General features: G+C 39.8%; 2 protein-coding genes across 2 annotated transcripts in view; one reads left to right on the top strand and one right to left on the bottom strand.

The window, feature by feature from the left end:
* The first annotated feature begins 503 nt into the window (after positions 1–503).
* On the top strand, positions 504–7,149 carry LOC128937488 (vertebrate ancient opsin-like). Its single transcript, XM_054277228.1, has 5 exons — positions 504–864; positions 2,330–2,540; positions 3,133–3,250; positions 5,572–5,811; positions 6,919–7,149. Exons 1-5 carry the CDS (start codon positions 504–506, stop codon positions 7,147–7,149), a joined length of 1,161 nt encoding a protein of 386 aa, XP_054133203.1.
* Positions 7,150–13,484: 6,335 nt separating this feature from the next.
* CFAP46 (cilia and flagella associated protein 46) overlaps positions 13,485–15,045 on the bottom strand; it is a 73,211-nt gene continuing 71,650 nt past the window's right edge. The window contains exons 61-62 of the mRNA XM_054277227.1: positions 14,809–14,895; positions 13,485–14,023 (exon numbers count right to left, since the gene is read on the bottom strand). Of these exons, the coding sequence (XP_054133202.1) occupies positions 13,887–14,023; positions 14,809–14,895 (224 nt within the window). The 3' untranslated portion in view covers positions 13,485–13,886. The remainder of the gene's footprint in view (positions 14,024–14,808; positions 14,896–15,045) is intronic.

Raw genomic sequence — 15,045 nt, 5'->3', positions numbered from 1 at the left:
AGCGGAGCAGGGCTGATCTGAGGGGTGTTTCTATTTCAGCAGTGATGTTTTCCCAGCAGAATAGGGCTGAGCTGAGGGGTATTTCAGCACTGATGTTTTTCCAGCGGAGCAGGGCTGAGGGGTATTTCTATTTCAGCAGTGATGTTTTTCCAGGGGAGCAGGGCTGGGCTGAGGGATATTTCAGCACTTCTGGCTGCTGCAGGAGGAGGAATCTCACTGCAGATAAAGGCACAGCTGCACTGAGGGAGAGGCCGTGGGCAGAGAGGGACAGAAGTTGCTCTGAGAGATATTCTTGCTAATCCCTCTTCCCACTTTCCCTCTGCAGCACTAAACTTTCCTCCAACTGAAACATTTTTCCTCAGTTATTATTGGAGAGCAGAAGGAGGGAGAGTTTGTTCGCACTTCTGTTGGAAAGAGCAAACATCTCACTTTAATCCTGAATATTATTTACAGGTTTGAAACTGCAATATTATATGATATTATTTTTCCTACTGAAGGAAGTAATGGATGCATTCAGAGCGTTTGAAAACGGGTCGCTCTTGCCCAGTTCCTTTGCTCCTGCCAGATGGGATCCCTTCCGCCGGCCCTTGGACTCCATCCAGCCCTGGCAATTCAGGCTTCTGGCAGCAGCAATGCTGTTGGTGACCTCCCTGTCACTTGCTGAGAACCTGGCTGTAATCCTGGTAACTTGTAAGTTCAAGCAATTGAGACAACCTGTCAATTATATTATTGTCAATTTGTCTGTGGCTGATTTCCTGGTCTCACTGACTGGTGGTACCATCAGCTTTTTAACAAATCTAAAAGGTTATTTTTTTATGGGATACTGGACTTGCGTGTTGGAAGGATTTGCTGTCACATTTTTCGGTAAGCTTGACTTTGTTTGTAGTTTTATGTTCTTTTTTTTCAACTTCCTTCAATGTATTCTACTGTAGCTTCCCAAGTCACTGACTTTGCATGCCTTTGAATTCACTGGTATTTTCCCCTGTTGCATGTATTCTGTAGTGGAGAGTGAAAAATATATCTCTCTATCCCTGTCCTGTACATGGCCTGTTGCATGTGTAGTGATCATTGAATATGTTTCACAGAATGAGGAAAAGCTTTCCAATGGAATAGTAGTGCTGTGGGGCTTACGGTAAAACAATTTCAGGAAAAAAGTCCTTATGTATAGGTATTTTCAATATTTGTATTTAGGTGTGTGCATATATGGATAAATAAGAGAGAGAGAAAAAGAGTGAGTGGCTGCCCATAAACTGTGGAAAATCTCAGGGCACAGAACATCTTGTGTTCTCTGTGCTCCAGGGGCTCTGAGGAGCAGGGACACACCTGTGACAGTCAGTCTGCACACCAATCTTTTTGTGATTTTTTTTCATGGCTTTGTTCACTTACTATAAAAAAAATTAGAAGTACTCTAAGAGGAAAAATCCTCACCATGCAATACCCTGTGTAAATACACCTCTGCAGAGTAAACAGGATATTAGTTTAGAACGGGGCATCTACTCACTCATTCCTGCGTCCTGTCGCTGTCTCTGAAGCTGCATGGAGACAGCCAGTAATGCTTGTCCCTGCTCTAAATCACACAGTGCTGATCCTCAGCCTGAAAAGGAGTCCCAGAGCTGCTCTCTGCCTGTTTAAGCTACACGGAGGGACAATGCTTCCACATCAGTTTGTGGCACGTAAGCTCTGTCCTATGGAGAAAGATCAGGCTATTTCAAGATTTTGGTGTCCCACCAGGTAATATGTGCCTAAATTGATAATTTGGTGTTGTGGGCACCTGTCTGCAGGTTTGAGTTTTCTGATAGCCTGAAATAGTTTTTGCAAAGATAATATTTTGAAGATTTTAGTTAATTAATTTGGATGCTACACATAATTTGCAGCTTTTCAGTGTAGAACTAAAAGTGCAAGTCCTAATCACTTAACTGGCTTGATTAGCTGCTTGGTTTTGTAGCCCTTATACTGTAAACTGGCAAACTGGACAAACATGAAATGCTCTTCATTAAGTATTAGAAAAATACACATGAATTGCTCATCCTTTCACAACTTGTGTTGATAGAAAAGGTGTCTGATATTGTGGGTAGTCAAAGAGTGTAACTGGTTGCCCAGAGTTGTTGCAGAGTCTCCATCTCCACAGATACTCAAAACCCAGCTGGACTTGGTCCTGAACAACCTCCTAGATGGTGCAGGGGGCGTGCTGAGCTCCAGAGATGCTTTTCAAAATCAGCAGTTCGGGGAATCTGTGATTTGGGATGGTGTTTGCTTTCTGTGATTGGGGATGGTGTTTGCTGTTCAGGGACGCACCCACGTTGATGCTGACCGTGTTCCCTTGCTGCAGGCATTGTGGCTCTGTGGTCCCTGGCTCTGCTGGCCTTGGAGCGGTACGTTGTGATCTGCCGCCCCCTGAGAAACGCGCGCTTGAGGGGGAAGCACGCAGCTCTAGGAATTGTCTTTGTGTGGAGCTTTTCCTTCATTTGGACCATTCCACCAACAGCTGGTTGGAGCAGTTACACCCCCAGTAAGATTGGAACTACTTGTGAGCCTAACTGGTAAGGCCACTCTCACAGAGTATGGTAAAAAATGAAACTTGCACTTCAGGATGCCTCAGGGCCAGGAATTTAAAGGAAAGGGTTAAAGATTATGTAAGTATCTGAAAAAAATCAGATATAAAGGAAGTTGTAATAAAACTGAACAAAATTTTCTGTGATCAGCTTCTAAAACAAAAATTTGTAAAGGGTGGAGCCTCCATCTCTAATGAAAATAATCACTCTAGACCTTATGCTTTTTGTCAGGAGTCAAAGGACAAAGACTGGACAAAGCGCTGAGGCAGCCAGTCTGACCCCATAGCTGGCTGTGCTTGGAGCAGGATGTTGGACTGCGTGTCCCCTCCCATGCAATGAGCCCCACCATGAGTTCCTTGGTACTGTCCCTACAGCTGTGGGATCCCCCCCAAGCCCCTGGGCAGGGAGATGGCCCAGGGCTCCATCTGGGGATATGACTACAGCTGTTAATGGGGCATGTTGAATAAAAACATCTGACAAAAATGCTAGTGACGTCTTTGAAAAGAAAGATTAATGTTCCAAGAAAATAATACGAACGCATAGTAGTAATACACACAAAGGCATTTTGTGTTTTATACAGGTACTCAGGAGCTTATGCTGACCGTACATACATTATTACGCTCTTCACCACCTGTTTTATAATACCCTTATTGGTGATTTTGGTATCCTATGGAAAACTGGTGCAGAAGTTAAAAAAGGTAAGAAGAAGCACCCACAATTAACATTTTAAAATGCGTATGCATGCAAAAGTTTGGAATTACTGTGTTTGATTTTCTATAAAGATCAGACATAAACAGGTCAGATCTGCAGGCAGCAAACATAGTCAATTACATCCCTTGTTATATAATTACCCTTACACACAGAAATTCATGCTATGGATAGAAGTGATGTTTAAAGTGTGGAGTTCACATCACTTATCAGTACATCTCATTAGTCAAACATCATAAAAGTGAAAAAATGTCTACCTCATAAATAAATAGAATGATCCAGTACTGCTTTATTCCCAATTATGCTTCCATTCAGTGATATTTCATAAGACTCAAACCAGGCAAATTAGAATGCTGCTTTAAATGACTGCAGTTGTAAATTTTAAGACTGCTACCTACTACTTAGTAATATGCTCAAATAAGATGTAGCCTTTGCAAATAATGCAATGCGGTTTAATAAACAAAATATTAGATTGTCCAGGAATATTTAAAAGACTTAGAAATGCTTTTGAATTTTCTTTAATGGTTGTGTTTACCTGATCCAAAGGAGAAGCTGCAAAATGTGACAAAGAAGACAATAGAACAGGAAAATTCCTATTTGGTCCAGGATTTGGGAACAAAATTTTGGGACAATATTGATATTTCTATTTACTGCAAAGCTCTGAAAAGCCAGTACCTGCAACACATTCTGCAACTCTATACTGAATTGACGTATGATTATATCTCACAACTAAGGTAATTTCTAAGATCTGACTACAGAGAGGGATCCAAGCACCAGGACTGGTGTCTTGGTGTTCCCAACCATCCCTCTTCGTGCATTTTGTTCCACACTTGTCACAGTGCAGGCTTGTTCCTGAGTGGAATAATCTGCCCTTAGTCCCAGTGACCCCAGCTTTACAATGCTAATGGTAGTGTTCACTTCAACATCAAAGTTGATGAAAGAAATTAATCTTTGGGAAAATAACAAATTAGCAATTTACAATAGAAGTAAATTATTATGGCAGTATTCCTTTGTATGGAAGATGAAGCACCAGCATGTTTTTATTTATCAGTATTTAGAGAGAAAGGAAAAGCTATATGTGAAAAAAAGACCAGGCTGTCTCTACGAGACAAAGATAAAATCTTTGCAAGTGCAATACAGGAGATTGTGTTCCTTTTCCAGGGGACCGCAATTCTGCTGAAAGGGAGGCTGGGTAAGAACAGCATACATTAAAAAATGCTATAGAAATCTCATGTATTGGCAGAGTCTATCTTATGAGTACCAAACACAGCCTTTCTTGATGCCTAATAACTTGCAGCTATTGTAACAATTCTTTGTTGCTGTTGTTGTTATGTTTATATTTGGTAAAAACTGATGTGAATTGCAACTTTCTACAGAGGTGAGGACATTGCCCTTCCTAGGAGGTGCATCTATACCTCTTTAAGCACAAACATTGAATTCTCCGTGTGCAGTTCAAAAGTATTAGGGAAAATGTCTCCATAGAGTTCTAACATTACTGCAGGAATTAAAAGGCCATGTTATGCCAACAAATCTTATTTTATTAGAATGTAATATTGCAAGACCTGGCATCAGGTTTTTCTGGAGCCATACAGACTTATTAATTATTTCTCGTGTAAAATAACATTTCATAACAGTGCCTTGTTTTGCTAAGTCATCAGCAACCAAACAGGGATGTTTCCAGAAAGACACTGTTTTAGATCAGCTAATTTCTGTATGGCCATCTGTGCTTAAGCTTCTTGCATGATCGCTGAGGAAAAGAGGGAGAGCCTTCCTGCTAAATGCCCCAATCCCACATAATTCAGATATCATTAGATCATAAATGCGCTTGTGGGGAAGGCCATCAAGCAGCACCGAGCCAGAGGAACTCCCTGGTGTGGATCTGCCCCTCGGTGAGGAGGCTGCACGGCCTCGGCAGTGTGCTGTCTGTGATGCTCGTGCCAAAGCTGCAAGGGAGAGAAAGCGCTTGAATTCAGCTCACTACCTGCTCATGACTCGCCACGATGTCCTTCTTTTTCACTTTGACAATAAAAATACCCAGACCCTTAAGCAAAGGAGAATTGCCTGCTGCTGGCGGATGGTGGCTGGTGTCCCTCAGCAGTGACCGGGGCTGCTGCACGTGGGCAGAGAGGGCTCTCCTGCTAGCGCGGCAGCTGGACAGCTCACCAAAGTCACTGCTTGGACACCTTGTTGTTGTTTGCTGCTGCACGTGGGCAGAGCAGGGCTCTCCTTCTGGCAGCTGGACAGCTCACCAGAGTCACTGCTTGGACACCTCGCTGCTGTTTGTCTGGAATCTTTTCTCTTTTCTTAAAAGGTGTCAGATGCACAAGGCAGGCTGGGAACTACCAGGAGACCTGAAAGACAAGTGACTAGAATGGTTGTTTTTATGATCATTGCCTTTCTGATCTGCTGGATGCCGTACGCTGCCTTTTCTATCCTAGTCACTGCATATCCCTCCATTGAGCTGGATCCTCATCTGGCAGCAATTCCGGCCTTCTTTTCCAAAACAGCTACCGTCTATAATCCAATTATCTATGTCTTTATGAACAAAGAGGTACTGTATGCTCTCAGAGTGTCTCTAACACTCATATTTTGCTATTTTGTCTTGATTTATAATGAATTATTTCTACCTACCTATGTGTTACCTAACAAGCATTACAATATCTGGCATTTAGAATGAAAAAAATAATCTGCCTGGTGGAAGATAGTGTAAACCTCTGAGCATTATTGAAATATAAATGTTAGCAATTATTAGGTTTAGATATTATAAAGGAAAATCAGCCCATAGGGAACATGAGTTAGCTTCCTTTATGAAAATTATGTTCTCGATACTGTTCCAATATATTTCAATAATTCTTTAAGAATGCAACGTCATTAAGTTGATCTTGAGGTGGGGTGCACATTTTCAAAGCTTGATTTTGTCTTGGGAAAATGAGGCATTTGTGGTTCATGTGCAGGGGGGAGAAGCATTGCACATGCCCATTTAACAGGGAGCTTTTTTCTCTGGAATGAGGGCAGAGGATTGGATGCAGAAAAAAGGAATTGACGTGGGGATGAACCAGAGTGCTGTGTGCTTACAGTGATAACAGGCACGATAATAAACATGGGCAGATTTCTGCAATGAATGCAGCAACTGAGAGTGGTGGCGTTAAGCTCATAAATTAAATAAAGAAAAACAGTTAAGTGACTGTTGAATAAGAAATGTTGAATTTATTTATCCAGTCCTGCAGAGAGAGCTATTGCTTATCTCACATCCTGTGGGCAGCATCTGATCTCCCAAACCATGTAGATGTGTGCTACACTTCACCCTGTTTGTGGATGAGAACAACAAAAACCCATCTTTGAGTAGCCAGGAATTTAGTATATGAAAGCATGAGTCTAGAGAAATGACCAATCATGTCCATTAGATATGATTACCTAGAAGCAGAAAAGAAAAATTGTTTTCTAGATTAAGATTGGCTCTTTTCAGAACACAATTTTTAGGTTTAGAGTTCTTTGTGGTGGCATAGGCAAATCTATTTTATAGGGTTATTTCTTTATATTCCCAACTGATTCATGAGAGAATTTCCAAGACTTTTAGCTAATATGCAGATTGATTTGTAGAATTGTATTTACATTTCTTATGTGTTTTGACTGATCTCTGGTTTTTTTACCTTTTTAGTTCAGGCAGTGTCTGATTCAATTGTTCAGCTGTAATGCCATAGGACCTGCAGAGTCCAACATGAATCTGGCTTCAGAGAGAGCAGCGCTAACCCAGGACAGGAGAGGCAGCGAGATGGCCCCCATGGCAGTCCATGGCACCATTTCTAAGAGGAAAACTGGAGATGGTCACAGAGGCCGACAACCTTTGGCTCTGTTGACAGCTTCAGAAAACAACGTGTGTCCCGTGTAGAGTGGGAGATGGGGTCATTAATGCAATGCTGCAGTGTATTTAATGGTTACAGTCGCCTGATATAAATCTGTGTTGTCACTGGGGACACTGTGCTCCTGTGGACACGAGCGTTTGGGGCTCCTCAGTGTGTGCAGGAGCTGCCTGGTCTGTGGGTGCAGCAAACATGCAGCCGTGAGGTGAGTGAGTCCCTCCTGCATTTCCAACCCACAGCCAGCTCGCACAGGTGGTGGCACCTGCTGTGTCTCTCCCTGCACTCCTGCAGTGCCTGTTTCTGCTCAGGTCACATCCTCGCTGCTTTAATTGGGCTGCTGATTCCAGAATACATTATTAACTTGTTACTACACCTCTGCTTTCAGAAGCAAGGACTGTAACACAAATGCCGCTTCTGCAAACAGTGAAAACTAATGGAAGTTGCCAGCTTTCTGTGTCTGTGTTCCATCTCATATTTAATTCACACAATGAAGTGCAGCAATATATTTAGCTTTAGTGGAATGTCACTTGCACATGAAAAGCCAAACCAGGTTATGAGTGTAATAAAAACAGACTTCTGTTTTACAAAGTGTTTGGGATCATTGTATGAAATGTTGCTAAGAACTAAGCTTGTGCTAAGGCACATGGGAATTTTAATCCTTTATAAAATCCATCTTTAATTGAATACATTTTAGGAGAAAAGGCAAAGGCTGACTGTATTTAAATGCTTTAGAATGGAAAACCATTATTTCTAGAGAAGACAGAACAATGTCAGCTGGAACAAATGTCGTTCCATAATGGTATAGAGAAGCTACACTAGTTCCACCTCTACAGGCCTTAGCTAAAGAAACGTGATATGGAATGAATCATCCATGGTTCAGTTTTACTTCCAAAAAATAGAATTATTTTACAAAGAATAAGTAAATTATGTTTCTATCAGATTTTTTTCCTGCTTTCTGTTAAGTTAATGTTGGGAAAACTATATTGCCTTGAAAGAGTGGGACTACCTGAGATACCTGGGGTCAAAGCTAGTCCCTGAGCAGTACCTTGCTTGCCCTGATTTCATTTTGGGATGGTAAGAGCCAAAGAGAGTAGTTAGTCTATGAATAAAATAATGAGCTGAACGTGTGAGAACTCGCTGCAAAAGACTGTACAGTTTTCCTATTAATCTCACAACATTTCATGAGGTGACGGCCTTTTAGAGTGTAATTTCGGCTTGAACTTTTGCAGGCCTCAATCTTAAACACAAATGTTGATCCTTGTTCTGACAGGCACATTCTTTAATCTTGTGTTATCTGTAGCAGAGCAATGAACAGATGTGTATGCCTTTTTAAAATGTTTTGGAAATACTGCAAGATAGGAAGAATATGGTATTCAGTTATTAATTCTCTGCACCTTTCTGTGCTCATTAGCCCATTAAAACAGCCAGATATGATTTGAAAGTGAAAATTCTTGCATTTAAGACTCAGATTTTTCTCTTTCAAGGATATATTGACCTAGGTTAATCACAAGTTAATGGTATTACATATATTAAATCATGAAGAATTGGCAGAAGTGCTAGCGTTTAATTAAAAGCAACAGAATTATTTTATCTTTGGAGAAGGTGAGGATACGTAAAGTATAGCTCTGTAGTACAAAATAAGGCAACAAAAATTAAGTAATGGCAAAGAAAAAAGAAATGTAGAAACACATTGAAATGATGTAAAAATGTATGGAAGGAAGTAGAAAACAGCAAGCTGTCTCTATGAGATGTAGCCATCTCTGATAGAAACAAGGAATAATAGAATCAATGGGTATTTTCATCTTAAAATGTCTTCAGTAATGCTTTCCAGGAGGAGGAGGGTACCTTTATCCCTACTTACTGGTCAGAAAGTACATTTTTAAAAGTGTGAACAGCTTCACACATAGTCATGGTGGGCCAACCAGAACAGTGTCAGCCTGTGAGCAAAATATTGCAGGGCTCCCAGGAGCTGACTGTTGTCTTTCAATGTAACATAATAAAACATTTTTTAGAACTACAAGCAAAACTAGGGGTTCAGAGTTGTGCACAGTGACTAAAGGGACGCATTTTTGCAATATGTGTTAGGAGCACGACATGAACATTTTACTGTATACAAAAAGTAATTTAGACAATGGATGGTTTTAAGACCTTAAGATTTCATGAATAAAAGATGTTAACACTGCCAAAGTCAGCTTGCTACACTTGATTGGGAGCTAATGAACAGCATCCTGTGTCCTTGAATTTTCATTTTGCCACCAAGAGTGTGGCAAAAAAAATCTCTAAAAAATTTTGTAGCATTGTCTATTGTTTGCAAAACTAGCAGTGTAACAGAACACCACTTTCTGCTTTGTGATCATTGCATTTTAATGATGTAACCTGGAGAAAGATATTGCCCTTCCAACAAATCTTCCATGGTATAGGGGGATAATTGCTTCGTGGTTTTTTTTTTTAATGTCAGCAATACTTCATCAATCTACTTGTTTGTATTGGAAATAGGTTTTGTTTTTTGTTTGTTTGTTTTTTAATATCATTTGATGGTTGCCATAAGAGTTACTGTGGTGTTATGAGGTCATGTTTGCTCCTTTGGGATAACGGTAAGAAAGGCACTGACACTGAAGTCTAGCTAAATGACTCACTGAGTGAAAACCAGAAATTATGGAAAAGATAACAGCAATCTCAGGACCCTTCTGGTGCTGGACATCTCATGTTTCAGCATGAAATTAATCTCTCCTTTTAGGTCATGACATGCTGCCCAGGAGGAAGTATTCCTTGTTCTTGACATCTTTATAATACATCCCAGTGAACAGAGTTACCATCAGGTGCCTGGAGGAGAGAAGGGCTGACAGTGAGATGAGGTCTAAGATAAGCAGGCTCAGCATTCGCCTCTGTTTAGAGTGTCCATGATGTTCCTCCACCACTATTCCAGCCTGAGTGTTCCCACAGATATACACAGGACAGATATATTTGACATATTTTTTCACAGTCTAGCTAGAGGAATAATATACATATTATATGGCTAGAACATTTCTGTTTAATTATGACCTCAGTGAAACTGATTATCCAAGAAAACAGAGTCATGAACATTAACAATAATTCTCATCTCAATTATTAAGAAATAGAATTTTAAATGATTGGTGAAGAGAAGATTCCTAGAAAATTTATTATAATGTTCTTTATTATAATACTTAGTATTATAGATTGTACTATTTTTTCTCTTTATTACATTATATTGAAGTCTCTTTCCTTTTCTATGTCACAAATAGTTAAAAATCTGTAAGGGAATTTAAGGGCCTTTCAGCAATTTGGCACACCAGTTTTATCTCAACTATTATCTAGCTGCATCAAGATATTAATGTAGTCATCTCTCTTTAGTCTCAATGAATTACTATAAAAATGTCAAACAATTAGATTATATTGGCCAACACAGCCCTGTTTGATTGAGTACAGATGTAGGCCATGTGCCTTGAATCACACTGATGAAAAAGCAGAAGGGTTTGTGGAATTCCAGTGCAAATTTATTTCAACGTGGATCCCACTTCAGATTCTAATGCCATCTTGCAATACTAATAACCAAAAAATGCTAAATAGGTATTTTCAGATGAAATAAAAGTCAGTGTCATTCAGGAGAAGTATCAGTGAACTCTGTTAGAGGAGAAAAAACCGAAAACTATAAAACGAGCAAAGAAGCCAGACACAGATACTGCCCAAGGGCACAGATGTGACCGTACCAAAGGAGCAAAACCAACATTTCCTTTGCTTGCGGGAATAGCAGTGCTCAAATTCTGTTTCTGCTGGACCATTAAATTTAGTATATGCTTTTGTGTCAGGAAGACAACCAGTGTACAGCAATACCTTGTTACAAATGTCTCAGTGTTGGCTTCTGTGCCGTTCTGGTGGCCACTAGGACTGCGTGTGGATTTTTTCTGCATACACAAACTGTGCATCCTGTTGCACTTATGGGCCCACCAGGGAGTGGCAAGGGACAAATCCTTACAGATGAAATACCTCTCAATTACCTGGTGCCCACACACATAACATGTGAAGAAAAGCTAAAGTTATGCTGTTACAATTTAAAAGCTAGAAACAGCTTCTGTTCCATATATGATAAAAATTCAGAAGGCAGTGATGTCAGTGATATTTTGCTACAGCAGACACACCATAAGAAAAGCATGCTGGCAGTGTGCCTTCATGGTGAAATCTGCCTCAGCTGTTCCCACTCTGTGCCCACACCTCTGTATCCACGGCTATCTGGGTTTCTTGAGCAGCAGTGCAGGAGAAAGCGTGCACCTGTGTTCTTATTGACAGTGGCAGGACTACTTGCTAATCATCAGAAAAAAATAATGGCCCAGAGAGGCTCAGATGCAGAATGAGAAGGCAGGAACTCTGTGTCAGTACCATGCATAACTTTGGTTAAACCACTGTCAGGTTTCACCAAAGTACAGGTGGTCATCTGCACACCTCAGCTGCAGCAACTCCACACTCAGTTTCTGCTCTGTAACCTACCTCGAGTTCCAGGCTCATGTAAATTCTGAGGACATGACAGAACTGCAAATATTTCTGAAAACCATTCTTTGTTCCATCAGGAAATCTTAGTTAATTCTCTTCACTGGTGTATCGACAGGCAATTAATACACATCAGTGGGAGAACAGACTGTTCTGGCTGCTTCTACAATGCTGACAACTCCAGCAGACAAGCTCATTACCACCAGAATGAAGGTCAAGATGTCTGCTCTGAGTAGATTAAATGTTTTCATCACAAACTTGTTTCCCTACATTCTTCTTCCAGGATCTTGCAGATTACAGGTCTTAACTGTAATTCCACTGTCACTGTTCTCTCATCAAACCCACTTTGTACTTGAGAGGCTGTTATCCAAGCCATTGCCTGCAGTTTTCCAAATGAACACTTCCATCCTGCAGAATGAAACTTCTCTCCCTTACTGATGGACTACAACCATGTCTTCATTGCACTAATCAAAACACATTGGGAACACTGATCTCTTTCTTAAATAATGATGGGAATGATGTGTACACCACACTGAAACCTGCTCTGATTTCCCTGCCCGTGAACACCTGCAGCAGCAGCAGCTGCTCTGTTCTGGTGCCTGCTCCACTGCATCCCTTGCAGAGCAGGGACAGCAGCACCAGCCACAGCAGCTCTGCAGAGAGGGACGCACAAGGGCCATGAAATCCTCGAATCACTGCTCAAGGAAGGATAATTTTAAAGAGGTTAAACCAGAGGGACTAACCAGAGATTCTCTTATTTTTGTCTTATCATTTTGTAGCAAACTTGCTGCAGCTTTTTACTGCAGACTCTTTAGAACCACACACTTTTCTTGGACAGGTATGTACAACTCAAATGACGTTCTTGTCCTAGAATATCATCAATAAATTCCCCGTGATTTTTTTCTTCCTCACATTTTTCAGATTACATAAATTTTAGCTGACCAATTCTTTTCATGCTAAAATATATTATGAAATGTCATTTCTGTTATAAAAACTAATTGATAGTGTGATTTGTTATGTTGCTGAGACATAATTCAGAAAGTTATTTTAAAGCCCTTGATACATGGAATAGCACTAACTGCTTAATATTTCTTGTATGAATGAATACAGTGCATAGGAATGATGTAGTGCCACGTAGATGAAATATTTTCAGAAGCTCTTATTCTTGTTGTTTGGGCTTGTGCCAATGTCATTCTACAAGAGAACTCATACGTCCTAAGGTGTATCTACTCTAATTTATTTCTGGGTCATTAGTTGGTAGGATTTTTTTCCTCCAGGTTGCCAAACACTGTGTAATATTGTAAAAATTAAGAGCTCATAGTCAAATAAATGAATACTTTAGAATTATTTTTAAAAATCAGATAAGTATTTAAAATTTTAAAATATTTAAATTTAATATTTTTATTTCATTAAAACAATTGACTGATTCATATAATAAAAATAATTTCTCACTCTTGTGAATGTCCAGATGGAGAACTGCATCTAGCTCAAGAGTCCCCAGTATAAGAGCCAGTCCAGAGGAGGTCACGGAGATCCTCCAAAGGCTGGAGCCCCTCTGGAGCCAGGCTGGGACACCTGGGGGGGCTCACCTGGGCAGGAGCAGCTCCAGGCAGAGCTCAGAGCCCCTGGCAGGGCCTGAAGGGGCTCCAGGAGAGCTGCAGAGGGACTGGGGACAGGGATGGAGGGACAGGACACAGGGAATGGCTCCCAGTGCCAGAGGGCAGGGATGGGTGGGATATTGGGAATTGGGAATTGTTCCTGGCAGGGCTGGATGGGAGACTGGGAATTGGGAATTGTGTTGGGAATGTTATTAAATAAAAACACAGGAAAATAAAGAAAGCAAAAATTATTAACCGTTTTATTTAAGACTAATTTGTTTTCTAATTTAACTACAACTACTTCCACATAAAAAGATCAGTTCATTAAGAATAAGGTCACTAGGTAAATTTTCTAGCTATGTTTCTGATGAATTGTCCATGCGAAAATAAAATACATCAAGGAAATGTTTTTCCAAATGGAAGCACTGACATTGATACATTCCAATTCCATTCATGCATCAAGCCCACTTTTCTTTAAAATATGTTGGTACGTTTTTGAAGGATTCACTAAGATAAAAAAACCTTAGAGCACTAACTGAAATTTCTGAGCTATATATGCTATTTTCCTGACATGCTAATATCAAACTGTTTACATCTGAAACAGCAATATGCACATTTTCTTAATCTCACCTCTCCTTGGATCAGTATGAAAATATTGACACAAATTACATCAGAATTATGTTGGGTAAACCATAGAGCACACAATTAAAACACGATGGATGACTTGCAGGAGGATCTGAGGAAGGGCAAAGAGTCTGCTCTTCTATTTTGTCTTCAGGAGAGCTGTGAGAATCTGCTTCCACTATAAAAATGTATTAAAAGCCATTGTTATTTCTGAATATGACTAAATACAAGAATGCTGTAAATACCATAATTTAACACATCTTCTCTTTGATTAGTAGTTATGGTTCTTTAACATTATTTTAAAAATATTAACAACGGCCACTATATTGAAGAAGCATTTTCTGAAAAAGAAAAACAGAAAACTAGGAAATATTTCTGATCTGAGTTCTTTCTTCAATTCTATGACAGTTCAAGCTATAAATAAAATTAATTTTATTAAACCTTATTTTAAAAGATAAATCCTGTACATTGAAAAATAGCAGTACAATTTTATAGACAGTATATTAGAAATTGTTTTACTCACAAATTCTTCCCCTCTCTCCAACAAGATGCCAGATATTTCTTATGTGTAGTATGCCCTGTACAATGCAGACTGTCTAAAATCACTGGAGATCCTACTGATCTTTTTGCAGTTTATAATCCCATACCATTTATATTGTCTATGTTGTGCTCCTGATTTACCTTGTTAGTAACACTACCTTATTTGTTCAGTGGAGAAAAAATTTTAGCCTTTAGTCAGCTATGTCAAAGCCTCCCCAGAATTTTATTTATATAAAATATGGCTACTCCAATTATGATATTGCATCAGTGGTCTTCTGACTCCCAGCTCTTTTAAGAAGTTTCAGAGAAAATTGTAATAGAAAACCTCATCTGTAAGGTTTCACTTACACCTGTGAACTACCTATCCAAAGGTTCTAGTCAGTGTTTATAGCCAGTCTTTATACTAAGCCTTTTAATTCTTACTTTTCATGGAATGCCTTTTCCTGTGACTCCTACTTTTCTGAAGAACATGAATTGTCTGCCCAGTCGTTCTACCAAAGCTTAGCAAATCTGGAAAGAAATGTTAGTTTCTGTGAGTTTTTAATGAAAGTTTTGAAAAACAGGAAAGTATCAACCATACAGTCTGGTGCTTTCACCATGAAATGGTGAAAACCATGAAATGGTTTTCCATTTAAAACGCAATGAAAAAGGGTATCTTTA

Source organism: Melozone crissalis, unplaced genomic scaffold (genome assembly GCF_028551555.1).
Source record: "Melozone crissalis strain CALT ecotype California unplaced genomic scaffold, PUWL_Pcris_2 ptg000019l_1, whole genome shotgun sequence".
Taxonomy (NCBI): Eukaryota; Metazoa; Chordata; class Aves; order Passeriformes; family Passerellidae; genus Melozone; species Melozone crissalis.
This window is presented reverse-complemented; position numbering and strand designations above follow the sequence as displayed.

Coding starts and splice junctions, on each gene's coding strand:
- LOC128937488 (XM_054277228.1), top strand. CDS start 504: ATGGATGCATTCAGAGCGTTTGAAAACGGGTCGCTCTTGCCCAGTTCC. Junction 3,251..5,571: donor TGGTGCAGAAGTTAAAAAAG/GTAAGAAGAAGC, acceptor TTTTCTTAAAAG/GTGTCAGATGCACAAGGCAG. Junction 5,812..6,918: donor ATGTCTTTATGAACAAAGAG/GTACTGTATGCT, acceptor TTACCTTTTTAG/TTCAGGCAGTGTCTGATTCA.